The sequence below is a fragment of the Salmo salar genome, chromosome 01, assembly GCF_965601325.2.
Source record: "Salmo salar chromosome 01, fSalSal1, whole genome shotgun sequence".
NCBI classification, from domain to species: domain Eukaryota; kingdom Metazoa; phylum Chordata; class Actinopteri; order Salmoniformes; family Salmonidae; genus Salmo; species Salmo salar.
Genome location: NC_138291.1, coordinates 131,647,375 through 131,664,936, shown reverse-complemented (window position 1 = coordinate 131,664,936; position 17,562 = coordinate 131,647,375). Strand labels below are relative to the sequence as shown.

At 41.5% G+C, this 17,562-nt stretch overlaps 2 protein-coding genes across 3 annotated transcripts; one reads left to right on the top strand and one right to left on the bottom strand.

The window, feature by feature from the left end:
- The first annotated feature begins 2,886 nt into the window (after positions 1-2,886).
- On the top strand, positions 2,887-8,265 carry pdxp (pyridoxal (pyridoxine, vitamin B6) phosphatase). Its single transcript, NM_001173646.1, has 2 exons — positions 2,887-3,618; positions 6,329-8,265. The coding sequence occupies exons 1-2, from the start codon at positions 3,018-3,020 to the stop codon at positions 6,661-6,663; spliced, it is 936 nt and encodes a 311-aa protein (NP_001167117.1). The 5' UTR covers positions 2,887-3,017; the 3' UTR covers positions 6,664-8,265.
- Positions 8,266-10,632: 2,367 nt separating this feature from the next.
- Positions 10,633-15,160, bottom strand: LOC106560613 (alpha-ketoglutarate dehydrogenase component 4). Of its 2 annotated transcripts, XM_014123662.3 has the most exons (4): positions 15,047-15,160; positions 14,723-14,786; positions 13,268-13,458; positions 10,633-13,108 (listed from the first exon to the last, which is right to left on the bottom strand). In XM_014123662.3, the coding sequence occupies exons 1-4, from the start codon at positions 15,074-15,076 to the stop codon at positions 13,091-13,093; spliced, it is 303 nt and encodes a 100-aa protein (XP_013979137.1). In that variant the 5' UTR covers positions 15,077-15,160; the 3' UTR covers positions 10,633-13,090. The 2 variants fall into 2 exon arrangements, with proteins under 2 accessions (XP_013979137.1, XP_013979146.1); XM_014123671.3 differs by lacking the exon at positions 14,723-14,786 and having other exon boundaries at positions 15,047-15,149.
- Positions 15,161-17,562: the final 2,402 nt, after the last annotated feature.

The following is a 17,562-nucleotide window of genomic DNA, read 5'->3' as shown; positions in this document are numbered from 1 at the left end:
AGATCCACAATATGTATGACTGTGGCAATGAGTAGGTCTGGAGACATGTTGGATCAAACCCACAGAGTCAATCATGGCTCCGAAAGCCTTTTGCAGTGGGTATGTGGACTTTTCCATGTGAATATTAAAGTCACCAAAAATTACAACATTATCTGCCATGGCTACAAGGTCTGATAGGAATTCAGAGAACTCAGTGAGGAATGCTGTATACGGCCCAGGAGGCCTGTAAACAGTAGCTATTCAAATTGATTGAGTAGGCTGCATAGATTTCATGACTAGAAGTTTAAAAGACAAAAATTATGTAATTTTTAGGGCGGGGTCAATTGAAATTTGATGTCGTAAATGTTAGCAACACCTCCGCCTTTGTGGGATGCGCGGGGGACATGGTCACTAGTGTAACCAGGAGGAGAGGCCTCATTTAACACAGTAAATTCATCAGGCTTAAGCCATGTTTCAATCAGGCCAATCACATCAAGATTATGATCAGTGATTTGTTCATTGACTATTACTGCCTTGGAAGTGAGGGATCTAACATTAAGTAGCCCTATTTTGAGAAGTGAGATATCACAATATCTTTCAATAATGACAGGAATGGAGGAGGTCTTTATTCCAGTGAGATTGATAAGGCTAACACCGCCATGTTAAGTTTTACTCAACCTAGATTGAGGCACAGACACGGTCTCAACGAGAATAGCTGAGCGGACTACACTCACTGTGCTAGTGGCAGACTCCACTGAGCTGGAAGGGTGGCTAACAGCCTGCTGCCTGGCCTGCACCCTATCTCATTGTGGAGCTAGAGGAGTTAGAGCCCTGTCTATGTTGATAGATAAGATGAGAGCACCCCTCCAGCTAGGATGGAGTCCGTCACTCCTCAGCAGGCTTGGTGCTGTTTGTGGGTGAGTCCCAGAAAGAGGGCAAATTATCTACAAATTCTATCTTTTGGGAGGTGCAGAAAACAGTTTTCAACCAGCGATTGAGTTGTGAGACTCTGCTGTAGAGCTCATCACTCCCCCTAACTGGGAGGGGCCCAGAGACAATTACTCGATGCTGACACATCTTTCTAGCTAATTTACACGCTGAAGCTATGTTGCTCTTGGTGATCTCTGTTGCTCTTGGTGACCTTCATCCTAACATCGTTGGTGCCGAAGTGGATAACAGTATCCCTATACTCTCTGCACTCGGCAGTTTTAGCCTTAGCCAGCACCATCTTCAGATTAGCCTTTACTTTGGTAGCCTTGCCCCCTTTAAAACAGTGTATGATCGCTGGATGATTCTTTTCAAGTCTAACATGCGGGTAATGGAGTCGCCAATGACTAGGGTTTTCAATTTGTCAGAGCTAATGGTGGGAGGCTTTGGTGGCTCAAACCCCGTAACGGGTGGAGGAGAGACCTGAATATGCTTGGCCTCTGACTCCGACTCGTTGCTAAATGGGGAGAACCGATTGCCCTTGCCTAACGATTGCATCTGAAGCTGTGCTTGCAACACGGCTATTCTCACCATAAGGCGATAGTTCTCCTGTATATTATGAGTACATCGACTGCAATTGGATGGCATACCTGCTCTTATACCTGTAGCTATGCTGTAGAGTAATTATATAGCATGCTTACCTGCAACAGGACATTAGACACCATATGGAGCTGAGCGGTAAGCAGTGGGGGTCAAGCCCAACACTTACAAACCCTCCAGTGTATTAGCCCTCATAGTGTTGGCTGGGACATATTCCTGCACACCCCGTGACAGGTCAGGAAAGCCTAATCCCTACTAACCCTAGTATAGGCAGGCCTACTACAGCACAGATAGTCTCTTGTTATTGTAGTGTTTGCCGTTAGACCAAATAAATGCAGTGTTGATCTGGGCCTGGACTGAGAGTCCAGGGTCTTGGTCCATTGGCACTAATCCCTGAAACACAAATAAACCAGTAGCCCTTAGAAACTTGTTGTGTAGATCTGGAAGTATTGTAAAGATGTAACCAATATGCCTGTAGCTCCATCTTGGTCTCTGATAGACCAGGTGGGATTAAGGACATGTCTGGTTGTGGTGTGTTGTTTTTGTATTTTAAATTGGTATTGGTACACACAGTTTTTGTGCTACCTAGCTAGGTCTCAAAACAAACTTGCTGTAGCTCTGATCTTGACTTGCAAGACACTGCTTATCTCTGCACTATAGGTACAGGCAGGTACCTAGGAATATGTGCAGATCAATGTAATATAAAACCACTTCTAGCACTCTTTCCCCTAAATATGCATCACCCATCTAACTATTTGTAGCTAGCTAATAAACTAAACAATCGCCAGCTGATCGTTTTGTGAATAGAACTCCTGTGCATGGCATTCAGATTAGCTTTTTTATATAAAAAAAAAAGGAAATATTTTTGTTGTTGCAAACTAACTAGCTATATATCTAGCCATCTATCTGTACCCATTGCTGATGATCCTTTGATCTCATCCATGATGCGTTGACGTCTGTGTTGCAAGCTACATGCAAAACACTTAAACAAATCTTTAGGACCAATGAGAGTAGAGCTACTGAGTTCGACGTCACATACACATGTCCATATATGGCATTGCGTTGGCAACCATATTGGATTTTCTTTGCAGTGACGTCCCTGGAACCGCGACGCGTTATACCTCTACCAATATGGCTTAGCCGCACATTAACTGTAACGGGCAAGTTTCACTGTCTCCGCAAGTTGTCAGGAGTGTTACAACTCAATGTTGTAAACGGTAATCACCGGTCAATAGGGCAAATGGTTAAAGAGGAAGCGCCGTGTTATTGCAAAATATGCTTGGTGGGTGGGTCTTAAATGCCAGCGCCAATGAAACGAATAGAATGAGCTGTATAAAAGACGGACGTTTCAGTTTCATGTAATATAATATCCATTTATCACCGTTGTGCACACGTGTGGTGGAACTAGAATTGCAGGGAACTAACTGTCGTAGTTCGTCCTATTTGAGTGGCGTAATCATATATTTCGTAGACAACCACACGCGAGGTTGTTCCTCAACGCAGCGTTCAGAATGGCTGGGCTGGTGAGTAGCAGAGGGTGTCACAAAATCAGGGGTTCCCAAATCAGAGAACTCCTCGACTCCAAGCTCAACGTCCTTTTTGATTGCGACGGAGTCATCTGGAATGGCGAAACTGTAGTGGCAGGCGCACCAGAAGTGGTGACGCTACTGAAACAGCAAGGCAAAAAGGTATTCTTCATCACCAACAACTGTACTAGGCCCAGAGCGAGTTACGTGACGAAGTTTATCCGGTTGGGGTTCACTGATGTCGCAGAGGAGGAGATATTCAGCTCGGCGTACTGCTCTGCGGCTTATCTGCGAGACGTGGCGAAGTTGCAGGGTAAGGTGTATGTCATAGGGTGCCAGGGCGTTGTGAAGGAGCTACGGGAGGCTGGGGTTCCCATAGTGGAGGAGGACACTGACGCACCTACTGGGACCATTTACGACTACCCGTTGGACCCAGACGTAAAGGCAGTGCTGGTGGGATATGACGAGAAATTTGATTTCATAAAACTGGCCAAAGCCTGCTGCTACTTACAGAATACTGAGTGCCTGTTTCTGGCCACTGACCCTGACCCTTGGCACCCACTGCGAGGAGGCAGAATAACACCAGGTAGGTGTGTCACTAGTGAGGGTCCTGCTGGCTTTTGTTCCTACCCAGCACTAGTACAGCTGATTTTTAAAGAGATTCTCCACTACTGTTTTGTACTTATTAGCAAGTAGTTCTGAAAGTAGCACTCATGAGCCAAAAGTGGCCCCCCTGAAAATGGTGTACTATATGCGAGGGGGCTGAAGCTCATTGGCTAGAACTCGAATGGTTAAGGGGCTGGCCCACATGGGGTGGGAAATGTAGGGTAAATTGCTCTGCACAGCTTCCAGAAAACAGTCACTTTCAAACTAGGGATTTTGTGGCTAATTGAGGTAAACAGTAATTCTGCTCATAGACTATGCATGTATGAACTAGCGATGGGAAACAGGCTTTCTGAAGGCTTTGCCGCTTTCACCAAATTGTGCAAAAAACAGTTAATTACTCGGAGCTTCACTATCCCTTCTCAATGTGCACTAGTGACGTCTGCTGGTCAGCAATAAATAGCTGCGTTTGATTATCAGATGTTTTTTCTCTCCCGTTTTCATTGAAACTCTGTGGCGCAGCGGTAAGTTGTTGGCTTTAGTAGCTTATAATCAGTTGGAATTCCATTTTGCCTTAATAGTTTACTTTTTTTGTTTTAAATGAATTTCAAATTTTATTGGTCACATATTTAGCAGATGTTATTGATGGTGTAGGGAAATGCTTTTCTTCCCATCTATGGCATTATTTAGGATGCTTAAGACAGAAGCTTATACTATATTAAATAAAACAAATTAATTGAATAACAGTGCAGAAAGTCTGGTTCCACTTTTTTTTTTTTTTTTTTCAAAATAGTATGTCTTTAACGGGATTTGACCTCATACCCTCACATCCCTTAATGTCCCATAGTTCCCTACTCTACCAGTTAAGCTACCTATATTTTTAAGTATGGTGTCCAGTAGAAGCCAGTGTTTGAAAGCAGCTTGGAGTCAAAGAAAGCACCAGAGCCACTGTGAAATCAATGGGATCTCACATTTTGTAACAAACTGTTTGAAAAAGCACGTGATCAAACGAAGCTTTGGACATCATTGATGACATACTTCTGATAAAGTGATGCACGCATTGGCACAATGCTTCGAAGTTGGCTGCTTAGCGATTTCTATGCATGCCTCTGAGCTCCGGTATCAAAGGTGATATCTCTAGTATGAACTACGCATTGCCACAAAGCGGTAGGTTTGATAGAGGTAGATATGTATAGGGGTAAGTTGACTAGGCATCAGGATATAATAGAGTAGCAGCAGCGTATATGATGATTGTGTGTGTAGTCAGAAAAATGTATATTATGTGTGAGCAAATTATGGTGTGTGTGTGTGAGTGTGCATAGATACGGTGCAACTCAGGGTCAACTCAGTCCATGTAGCCATTTTGTTAGCTATTTAGCAGTTTTATGGCTTGGGGATAGAAGCTGTTCATGAGCCTGTTGGTGTCAGACTTGATGCACCGGTACCACTTGCCATGTGGAAGCAGAGAGAACAGTTTATTGCTTGGGTGGCTGGATACTGATTTTCCAGGCCTTCCTTTCACACCGCTTGATATGGAGGTCCTGGATGGCAGGGAGCTTGGACCCAGTGATGTACTGGGCTGTCCGCACCACCCTCTGTAGCACCATGCGATCGAGAGCAGTGCTATTGCCATACCAAGCAGTGATGCAGCCAGTCAAGATGTTTTCAATGGTACAGCTGTATAACTTTTTGAGGATTTGATGGCCCATGCCAAACCTTTTCAACCTCCTGAGGGGGAAGAGGCGCTGTCGTGTCTTCTATAACGACTGCGTGTGTGTGGACCATTTTAAGTCCTTAATGATTTGGACACCTACTAATCATGATTAGTTGAATCAGGTGTGTAAGTGCTGGGCTGGAACGAAAGCTTGCACATCCTGTAGTTGCCCAGGGGACCTGTGCAAGGTAAATATTATCTACTTCAATTTCACCTCAATGTAACAGGGTGAATAGGGAAACCATGTAGAAAGGGTTTACTACATTTTAGCCCTGTGGGGCCTGGACATACAGAATCCACATTCATTGTGACCTGTCATGCAAACTTTTCACAGCGCACTAGGTTGGTTGAGCACACCTGTTGGTTAAACAATTACAGTTTGTATCAGAGAGATGTGTTGTCAGTATTTGGTAGACATGGGCAGTTGTGTAGAATGGCTTTGAATGCCGTGTGAAGTGCAACTCGACCTGTTTTTGCTCCCAGCAACACATGTGCTGCTCTGTTCATGAAATGAAGGATACTACTCATAATGTTGTTTATAAATTGAACCCTGACAAAGGTTGTTTTGGGCATTTCCTCACTGTCTGGCGAAGTGGTCACCTGTGCTGACTGTACCTTGATAAGACATCAAATAAATGTAAGCTCTGTTGAATAGCAGTGCAGTTCACCAATTGGTTTTATTTTACTTGACAATACAAATATCAAGCAGCTCCAGTTGACAACAGGCATTACAAATACATTTTTTGTTTTGGATTATTTTTAGTGTGACTTCAAAAAATCCCCAAGTCATAGCATTGCAGAATTGTATTGCTGAATCAGGAATATTCATGCTAGGCTGGAACAAAAGCTTGGAAACCATAAGAATGAAGGTTTCTGACCACTGCTGTACGACAGTATGCCGTTTACAAGTTAAACATTGAAAAGGTAGTAACTGGTAATCTTCCCTGACTCTCTAGCGCCACTTCCTCCTCTCCCTCAGGTTCAGGAAGCCTCACGGCCGCTGTGGAGACAGCCAGCAGCAGGAAAGCCACGGTGATCGGGAAGCCCAGCTGCTTCATGTTCGAGTGCATCGCCAGCCAGTTCAACCTGGACCCCGGCCAGTCCCTCATGGTGGGTGACCGCCTGGAGACTGACATCCTGTTTGGGGCTAACTGTGGCCTGGACACCATGCTCACCCTGACCGGAGTGTCCACTCTAGAGGATGCGCACGGCTACAAGGACAGTGACGACCCCGAGCGGAAGGACTTCGTGCCAGATTACGTGGTGGAGACCATTGCCGATTTCATTGAAGCGTATGAAGAGGAGGAAGGCTGAGGAGGACTATAGAAAGAGCAGACCCCTGAAGCTGTGCCTGAGAGACCTGGGTCATGTTCATTAGAGTACGCAACGGAGAGCGTTTTAAACCGCTTTGCAACGGAAAGTGAAAATTCCCTCCCTGTTTCAATCCATTTGGTGCCTAATGAACACGACCCTGGATATATCAGAAAAGGGATTAGTTTGGTGGTGTTATACGCAGTCATTTGTAAAGCCTTTAAGAAGTCAGTGTGATGTGTTATAGTGCTTGCGACAGGCATGCTGTGCTTTTTTATGCCGATAATCTTTGTCATGAGGCATGTAAAGATGTGGCATAACATTTTGGAAATGTTTTTGCAATTTACATGCTTATGGCAAGTGATAATGGCATTGACCAGGATTCAATCAGAGATGCGTTGTAGACAAGCCCATTTCACTACAGACAATGAAGATCGCATTCACGGTAAAACGCTGAAGATGTCGACTCATGAGGAAATTATTTTAAATGTCAAGCACTGTGCACTTGTATACAACATGTCTTTGATTGAATCCAGGCCATTGTGTAGTATTTTGGAAAGCTTTATGAATGGTGGCATAAGACCACCTGGAACATTATATACTGACACCAATAATGCAGTGTGAGACTCCACCTGGTTGTAGTTCCTAGTGTTCATTATTTGGGACATTTATTGGTGTAGTAGGAATGTCTTTGGTTGTACTGTAGTATATCATAGATGTCACCATATGAGCCCAATATACAAGCTGTTCTATTTTCCTTGAGACCATCCAGTGTTGAAATGGATAGGGATACATCAAAGTGAATCATAACACCCAATGTAAATGGACTGAATTCATCTAAACCCACAGAACCAACTGTGCTGTTCTACAGTCAAAACATAAGATAATGTAAGCTGAATGCTTCCCTTGCAGCACCTTCACCTTTAGTATACCAAACCAAATACTGTGTTAGGTTTGAATCCAATAACTGGTATACCAAACCAAATGTTATTTTTGGAGCCAACTGTCCAACATTTAGCTCTGGATATATGGAAATAGGGCTGGAGACTTGGTTTGATACTGGTTAGTTTTCCCACCAAGTCAAACCTTTGCTAATATGTGTGCCAGCAGCCTTGCTGTAGTTTTGGATCCTTTGGTTAATGAATCCTTGACTGTAACAAACATGACAAGGAAATTGTTCTCACTTCTCACCTTTCTAAAGAACAGAGCATACGAGTGGGCCTGAATTAATCATTACCAACAATGAAATGTGTAGGACTGTATGTAGATCTAATTACCTGGGTTTTTTTATCGACAGGTGGTTATTAACCTGAAGAAGGGTGTGTGGATTTCGGTCAGGGTAATTACAATGGCAGACAAACATTATTTTAATTGAGGGTATCACCATTTTTTTTATCAGTCTTTTTACTTAGCTAGAGGTTGTGCTAGAATTTAATTGTAAGACTTAAGACACATTTTCATACTGTAGATGAAGTACCTATTTCAATGGAATGCCAACCTGTTTTGTATGAACTTCATAAACATTCTGCATATTGTGAATTAGGTTTGTACATTACTTAATGTAGTGTACAATTGCATTTTTTTAATTAAAACTCTTGCTTTGTATAATTTCTGTTAAACTTGTTCTCTACCAGGTCGTCTCCAAATTTGTTATGATGGAGAAAGCCCTTAGGACAAAATGTTCCTCAATGAATCAAGTCACCAAATTAAGTTTAGGCTAAAGTTGAAGCCGGTCAAGGCTGGACTGAAATGACTAATACACTCCTCCATATGTATTTGGACAGTGCTGCTAAAATGTTACATTTGGCTCTATACTCCAGCATTTTAGATTAGAGAGAACATTTCATATTAGGCAACATCCAATTTTATTTGTCACATACACATGGTTAGCAGATGTTAATGTGAAATGCAGAAATTACAGAATGTCTGCTTTTATGAAGGTATTTTCATACATACTGTATCTGTTTTACCATTTAGAACTTAAAGCACTTTATGTATCTAGTACACCCCCCCCCCCCCCCCATTTGAAGAAGTCAAGTATTTGGACAAATTCACATAGTGTATTAACCCTTTACACTCGTGGGAATTGGCCTACATGGATAGTGCTAAATTGAACTTTCTTACAGAAGAAATATAAAACACATAAGCATGGTAGCAATTGGAGATTATGGCAAAATTATTAGACCAAAGTTGAGGACAACAGTTCAACCCAAACATTTGGGCTCCCGAGTGGCGCAGTGGTTTAAGGCACTGCATCTCAGTGCTAGAGGTGTCGCTACAGACACCCTGGTTCGATTCCAGGCTGTATCACAATCTGCCGTGATTGGGAGTCCCATAAGGCGGCGCACAATTGTCCCAGCGTCGTCCGGTGTGTGCCGTCATTGTAAATAACAATTTGTTCTTAACTGATTTGCCTAGTAAAATAAAAAATTATACCATTTCATTTTATGTGCATTTTACATTTTGCCGCATTTGATATCGAAATCTTAAAATACTCTCAATACATACAGCAACATAACAATATTCCTGTAAAATTTGGGTTAGGTGCAACATAAGACAAAAAAATCACAAGGGTTTGAGTGAAGACTACCTGGTGTCTCCAAGTGGGCACACACCACTCCAAAGTTTTCACAGTTCCCTAAGTAATTTCAATGCACGTTTATGACTCAAAGAAGAAACTTAAACTATAAAAGGTGCTTTTTTGAGCTCTCCTAGCTGTGCTGTTGAGGAACTAACAAGGAAACAGTTTATTTGTTTGGAACACAACCCTGCATCCCCACCATCACACAATTATGGTTGTTTACGCAATCGAAAAACAGCCCATTTGAAATCGCAATCTGGGTCAGGTGGTCATAATTTGAAAGCTTGTTCTACTGCCAACATGACTAGCTTTGTTATAAAATACGTATTAAAGCTTTCACAATGCAATTCAGGGAAACTAATCGTAATTTTGGTGCGCACAAAAATGAGTCGAGTGCATTCAGGTGCGTGTTCCACAGTGAAGTTTCTTCACAATAGACTAAAGTAGGCTCATTCTGTTTAGAACAACCCAGGGTATGATGCTATGTCATCTTGTAACTACATCATAGTGATCATAAACTTTGACACTGTATATGACATGTTTATGATATGGAAATGTGAAGTGTACATTTGGACTCACGGGTGTTTGGCTTGCTTGTATGACATCAGAGGTATTTATTTTAATCCTCAACGTCTCATCTTTCAAAATACAGCAATTCCCTCACTCAGACAAAAAAGTTGCCCAATTCCTGGGAGGGATGGGGGCAACTTCTTGTTGCGTGCTCAAGTTCAGAACGGCTGTCAGTCAAAACTCATTCAGCGCTGTGAAGTGCAGAGCCTGAGTTCTGTCATGTATAGCATGTTACTGTACAGCCACTACGTTCCAATTAAGGTGCTTATCGGTGCCCAAATCTGCCATTTTCAACCCTGATACAGATAGGAGAGTAAAGGGTTAAAGTAGTCAAAACTGGGGAGAGGTTAGCATGTTTTCTTGTAGACGCCGTTACTTTCTCACTCATCATTATTCATGATTAATTCACAATTTTTCTTAATCATGGCAGCATCAACATGAATTAAAAAGTGTTTAGAAACACTTAAAAAGGAAATTACAGTTACTATTGGGCAAAACATAACCTCGTCTCCAGGCTATTACGCACAGTACATATAAACCTGTGACATCAACGATTCAAAGAGTGACATTAGAATTCTATGGGAGTGACCTTACTGAGTAAAGTATTTTTTATAATTTAATTTTAGCGAATCACACGACTGTGAGCCGTGGCTCTGTAAACAAAGCTGCACACGACACGTACAGGGGAGCGTTAGGGGGAAGGTGTTGTGGGAGATGATTGATTGGTTGGTAGATTAAGCCTCCCTGTATTTTCTAACGAAGGCCAAGTTTGAGCGTTAGTCCACAAGACTCTTGTGTGCAAGGAATATGAGACTAAATACTAAACTTTTGATTACTTTAATACCCTATAAGCAAATTTGTCCAAATACACAACTTATTCACTTGGGGGACTAGATACAGTGTTTTCCTTTCTAAATGGTAAAACAGATATGTATGAAAATACCTTCAAATAAATAGGTGACATTCTGTATTGTTGCCTCATATGAAACATTTGATCTCAAATCCAAAATGTTGGAGTATAGAGCCAAATAAAACAATTTTGCTTCACTGTCCAAACACATATGGAAGGGAGTATATATATAGTGCCTTCAGAAAGTCTTCACACCTCTTGACTTTTTCCACATTTTGTTGTATTACAAATTGGGATTATAATGGATGTCATTTTTTTGAAAACGATCACAAAATACACAAAATACTCTGTCAAAGTGGAAGAAAAAGTACCCCCACCCTCCAAAATATTACACTAATATACCTGTATCTTGATTAGATAAGTATTCAACCCCCTGAGTCAATACATGTTAGAATCACCTTTGGCAACGATTACAGCTGAGTCTTTCTGGGTAAGTCTCCAAAAGCTTTGCACACCGGTAATGAAAAATATTTGCCCATTATTCTTAAAAAAAAATTGTCAGGTTCTGTCTAGTTGGTTGTTGATCATTGCTCGAAAGCCAATTCCAAGTCTTGCCATAGATTTTCAAGCTGATTTAAGTCAAAACTGAAACCAGGCCACTCAGGAACATTCACTGGTAAGCAACTCCAGTGCCTTCAGAAAGTATTCATACACCTTGACTTATTCCACATTTTATTGTTACAGCCCGAGTTAAAAATGTATTAAATATGATTTTTTTTTATTAACCCATCTACACGCAATTCCCCATAATGACAAAGTGAAAACGTGTTTTTAGAAATGTTTGACATTTTTTGGAAAATGAATTTACATAAATATTCACACCCCCTGAGTTAACTTTGTACAAGCTCGGTCAAGTTGGTTGTTGATCATTGCTAGACAACCATAGATTTTCAAGTAGATTTATGTCAAAACATTTGGCCTTGTGTTTTAGGTTAATGTCCTGCTGAAAAGTGAATTAATCTCCCAATGTCTGGTGGAAAGCAGACTGAACCAGGTTTTCCTCTAGGATTTTGTCTATGCTTAGCTCTATTCTGTTTCTTATTTATAAAAAAAACTCCCCTGCCGATGACAACATGATGCACCACCATTCTTGAAGATATGAAGAGAGGAACTCAGCAATGTATTGGATTTGTCCCAAACATAATGCTTTGTAGATTACTGCATTGTTGCGTTTGGAGCTTGCAAGAATGGCATTTCACTGTACTTGTGCACGTGACATTAAAACTTGTATTAAGGACAAAAAACTAATTTCATTGCCACATTTTTTTGCAGTATTACTTTAGTGCCTTATTGCAAACATGATGCATGTTTTGGAATATTTTTTATTCTGTAGAGGCTTCCTTCTTTTCACACTGTCATTTATGTTAGTATTTTGGAGTAACTACAATGTTGTTGATCCATCCTCAGTTAATCTCTCATATTAGCCATTAAACTCTGTAACCGTTTTAAAATCACCATTGGCCTCATGGTGAAATCCCTGAGCAGTTTCCTTCCTCTGTGGCAACTGAGTTAGAAAGGGCGACTATCTTTGTAGTGACTGGGGGGTATTGATACACCATCCAAAGTGTAAAATTAATAACTGCACCCGCTACCAATTGGTGCTCTTCTTTGCAGACCATAGGAAAACCTTGGTTCGCAAAGTGGAATCTGTGCTTGAAATTCACTGCTCAACTTAGGGATCTTACAGATAATTGTATGTGTGGGGTACAGAGATGTGGTAGTCATTTAAAAATCATGTTAAACACTAATATTGCACACAAGTTGAGTCCATGCAACTTATGTGGATTGTTGAGCACATTTTTACTCCTGAACTTTAGGCTTGCCATAACATGGGTTGACTACTTATTGACTCGAGACAATTAAGCTTTTCATTTGTAACCATTCCTATAAACATAATTCCACTTTCACATTATGGGGTATTGTGTAGATCAGTGAAAACATCTCCATTTAATCCATTTTAAATTCAGGCTGTAACAACAAAATGTGGAAAAAGTGAAGGGGTGAGAATACTTTCTGAAGGCACTGTAGCTGTTATCAGGTAGATAACTGATAGCCATGACAATGGAGCGTTTACAGTTTTTCACTTTACTTTGCATAATACATAGGCTATTAGAAGAAAACTAGACAATGCTTGAATCTGCATACTTCCCATCGCATATCACAATACATTCAAAAAAGCATTTGAGGTTATCAACACTGCTTGAACATAAAAATAAACATTTCAGCGATCTGATCCAACAGGATCTAGAGATAAATGTTTCTTTGTGCATTTTATATTGGAATCTCTGGCAGATATGCTCCTAAAAAGCTATACAGTACTGAGCAAATATCCAGAGAATGGTTTGGCAGGTTATCAGTGAAGATGTCTGTTACTCTGGTCCACCACGCTGTAAAAAAAAAAAATGTAAGAGATGAATACATTGTTGACTGTTACAGCAGAAAAATACTTTAATTTATATCTTCTATGATGACATGTACCTGTAGTGGTATTGTTAAACTCTGAAGCTGGGGTTGAACACCATTGTGGTTGACTGTACATATCTTACCTGGATGTATTCCATCTCCTCTGGAGCAACTATCCTTCTTCGATACCTCTGGGGAAGATCTCTGATAGTTGCAGCGGTATCCGACGTTCCCGGGAGGCGAATCAGGGGTGATGGTGCAGAGGTCATAGGTGAACTATGTGTACCACTGGACTGCTGTGCTGCGGCAACTCCCATTTTCAGCACCTCTTGGACTGAATAGGTTACAATAGGTATAGCCCAGTTTAGACCCCAGTTCTAGTCTTAGAACATATTGCCAGTTATTTGCCGAACCTTGCCTGTGCGGCGATACTTTACCCACTTCTAAAGGAATATGGGTAATCGGTTCTGATTAGGAGATCGTCCAGCAGTGCCCAGGAAATAATTACATCCAATTGTTAGATGCTACCACCCCCCTCCAAATCAAAACCAAACATGGATTTCATGTTATCTTTTCACTTCGCATGCACAGCTGTCTGTGTTTCACACCCGTTTGTCCTAGCTAAATCAACCTTGTAATACGAGCACCATGCTACCGCAGACAGGAAGCAGACAAGAAGTAGAATGAAGCATGTGCATGCAAACATTGACATCCGTGTTTGGTTGTGATTAGGAGAGAGGGTGGTAGCATCTAACAATTGTATTGAATTGTTTCCTGGGCACCCCTCGGGGTGCAAACAACGCATTCTTTATCAGAACGGTCCACCGACCACAGATATGCCTAACAAAAGTGGGAAAAGCGTCGCCAAAAAGGCATAGAAACACAGGTTGGTAAATAAGTTGCACGGTGGGTTATATTGCTAGACGGAGACCCAATCTCTGTCTAGAACCACCAGGCTACAATAGGTATAGGTGGTCACAACCCTGATCCCAGAGGTTGGCTATGGGACATTCTCAATTGGTTTGCTCTACTCTTCTGTCCTCCGTCCTCTCTTCCTTTTGAAAAACATCAAAAGTAACTGAGGGGAGGAGAGAATGTGGAAACAAATGTTTTTGTATTAAATGAGACTCTCCTTAACTTGCGTGTCATCATGCAAATTATGTGTACAGTGATGAAATCCCAAAATATGTGTAAATTAGTATAGATAAAAGGATAAGTAGCATATCATTTTAAAATATGTGCATGCTTTTCTCCTTCGAGTATTCAACAGCTGATTCAAAGGGGGTTTCAAGGTGGAGGACAGTCCTCCATTCGTCTTTTGACATTGACACTCTCCAGGTCAGGGAGGAGTCGAGGACTGACTTTTGTCCAATTGAGATTCTCCCAACGTGCGTAGCTTTTGTTCCAGTCCAGCACTAATACCTGGTTCAACCAACTTGATGAGCAGGTGATTAGCTATATTATGTGTGTTAGTGCTGGACTTGTACAAAAATCTGCACGTGACCAATGGTTTTTACACACTATTTGTTCAAGTATAGGCAAGATGCCTGTCGCATGTCATACTCATATACAGTTTGAGTTGAAGAATTTAAATTTACCATTGGGTCTTGGGTCACTAAGGCGATTAGGAAACTTTATAAGTGGCGAGTGAAGGCGCACAGCCTGGTGGATTAAAATCATAGTTAGGCTACTCATATATTGCGTTTACATTTTCTTGAAATATCATATGAATTAATGATGAGCGAGTAAGAAATGAGTGAATGAAACTAGCTAGCACTACCCTTTCAAACAGTCTACCGACATGCACTGAACTAGAACGAACATTAACGCATTAATTGATAGGCTACAGAATGTGGGATACACAAGCAATACCCTAAATGAAGCAACAAATCTACGTTTTTCTATTCTTAAATATTGTATACCTGCACAATTGCTCTTCCAGCTGCTGCCATCTTTCTTCACCAGCGTCATCATCGTACCTTCAGCAACGCTAACACAGTACTTCCAGGTCACGGAATTTCCGACATTTTCCAAATAAAAGTCCCTCACGTAATCTTCTTCTTCTCTGAGGTTTATTGGCCGACTATACTCATAAGTTGTAATGCCGCCACCTACTGTACGGGATAATAAAAATACACCAAAAACTAAAGATGTTTTGGATGAACAAATCACACTAATTACTTGTTTATATTTTTTTTATTATAAAATATAAACACAAACCAAATTCACGCTCCTACCCTGAATTACACAGGCTCAGGAACCTGGAAGGGGGGGAACCTCTTCATTCAGTACTGGCACCCCCCCTTGGGTTGTGCCGTGGCAGAGATCTTCGTGGGCTATACTCGGCCTTGTCTCAGGATGGTAAGTTGTTGGTTGAAGATATCCCTCTAGTGGTGTGGGGGCTGTGGGATTTCCACAGATTCCCATTGCTTGGAAGTTAGCCATGGTTCGTCCTTTATTTAAAGGGGGATATCAAGCTGATCCTAAATGTTATATGCCTATTTCTATTTTGCCCTGTTTATCAAAAGTGTTGGAAAAACTTGTCAATAATCAACTGACTGGCTATCTTGATGTCTAAAATATTCTCTCTGGTATGCAATCTGGTTTCTGCTCAGGTTATGGATGTGTCATTGTAACCTTAAAGGTCCTCAATGATGTCACCATTGCCCTTGATTCTAACTAATGTTGTGCTGCTATTTTATTGACTTGGCCAAAGCTTTTGATACGGTACACCATTCCATTCTAAGAAGTATTGGTGTCTCTGAGGGGTCTTTGGCCTGGTTTGCTAACTATCTCTCTAAAAGAGGGCAGTGCATAAAGTCAGAACATCTGCTGTCTCAGCCACTGCCTGTCACCAAGGGAGTACCCCAAGGCTCGATCCTAGGCCCCACGCTCTTCTCAATGTACATCAACAACATTGCTCAGGCAGTAGGAAGCTCTCTCATCCATTTTTATATGCAGATTTACATTTACATTTACGTCATTTAGCAGACGCTCTTATCCAGAGCGACTTACAAATTGGATGATACAGTCTTATACTCAGCTGGCCCCTCCCCGGATTTTGTGTTAAACGCTCTACAACAAAGCTTTCTTAGTGTCCAACAAGCTTTCTCTACCCTTAACCTTGTTCTGAACACCTCCAAAACAAAGGTCATGTGGTTTGGTAAGAAGAATGCCCCTCTCCCCACAGGTGTGATTACTACCTCTGGGGGTTTAGAGCTTGAGATAGTCACCTCATACAAGTACTTGGGAGTATGGCTAGACGGTACACTGTCCTTCTCTCAGCACATATCAAAGCTGCAGGCTCCAGTTAAATCTAGACTTGGTTTCCTCTATCGTAATTGCTCCTCTTTCACCCCAGCTGCCAAACTAACCCTGATTCAGATGACCATCCTACCCATGCTAGATTACAGAGACATAATTTATATATCGGCAGATAAGGATCCTCTCGAGTGACTAGATGTTCTTTACCATTCGGCCATCAGATTTGTCACCAATGCTCCTTATAGGACACATCATTGAACTCTATACTCCTCTGTAAACTGGTCATCTCTGTATACCCGTCGCAAGACCCGCTGGTTGATGCTTATTTATAAAACCCTCTTAGCCATCTCAGATAGGGGGGAGTGAGGCCTACTGCAGCCCTCATCCTCCACATACAACACCCATTCTGCCAGTGACATTCTGATAAAGGTCCCCAAAGCACACATCCCTGGTTCGCTCGTCTTTTCAGTTCGCTGCAGCCAGCGACTGGAACGAGCTGCAACAAACACTCAAACTGGACAGTTTTATCTCAATCTCTTCATTCAAAGACTCAATCATGGACACTCTTACTGACAGTTGGCTGCTTTGCGGGATGTATTGTTGTCTCTACCTTCCTGCCCTTTGTGCTGTTGTCTGTGCCCAATAATGTTTGTACCATGTTTTGTGCTGCTACCATGTTGTGTTGCTACTATGTTATTGTCATGTTGTGTTGCTACCATGCTGTGTTGTCATGTGTTGCTGCCTTGCTATGTTGTTGTCTTAGGTCTCTCTTTATGTAGTGTTGTGTTGTCTCTTGTCATGATTATTTTTAATCCCAGACCCCGTCCCCGCAGGAGGCCTTTTGGTAGGCCGTCGTTGTAAATAAGAATTTGTTCTTAACTGACTTGCTTAGTTAAATCAAGGTTAAATAAAATAAATAAATAAAATAATAAATTCAACCATTCCTTTGTTTCATCACAAAACCGGAGAGCAACCTCTGTCTGGTGAAGTCCACAAAACATATTGAATGTAACAAACAGTTACATGACCTACAGCCTGGTCAAGCAAGTTAATGTTTCTGACTTTTTTGCACTACTAAACAACTAGCATATTGATTTAGAACCATGGAGAGTTCTCGTAAGTCGCAAAGAAAACAGGAGCTGCCTCCATTATTCCAGCCCCATTTCAACTTCAA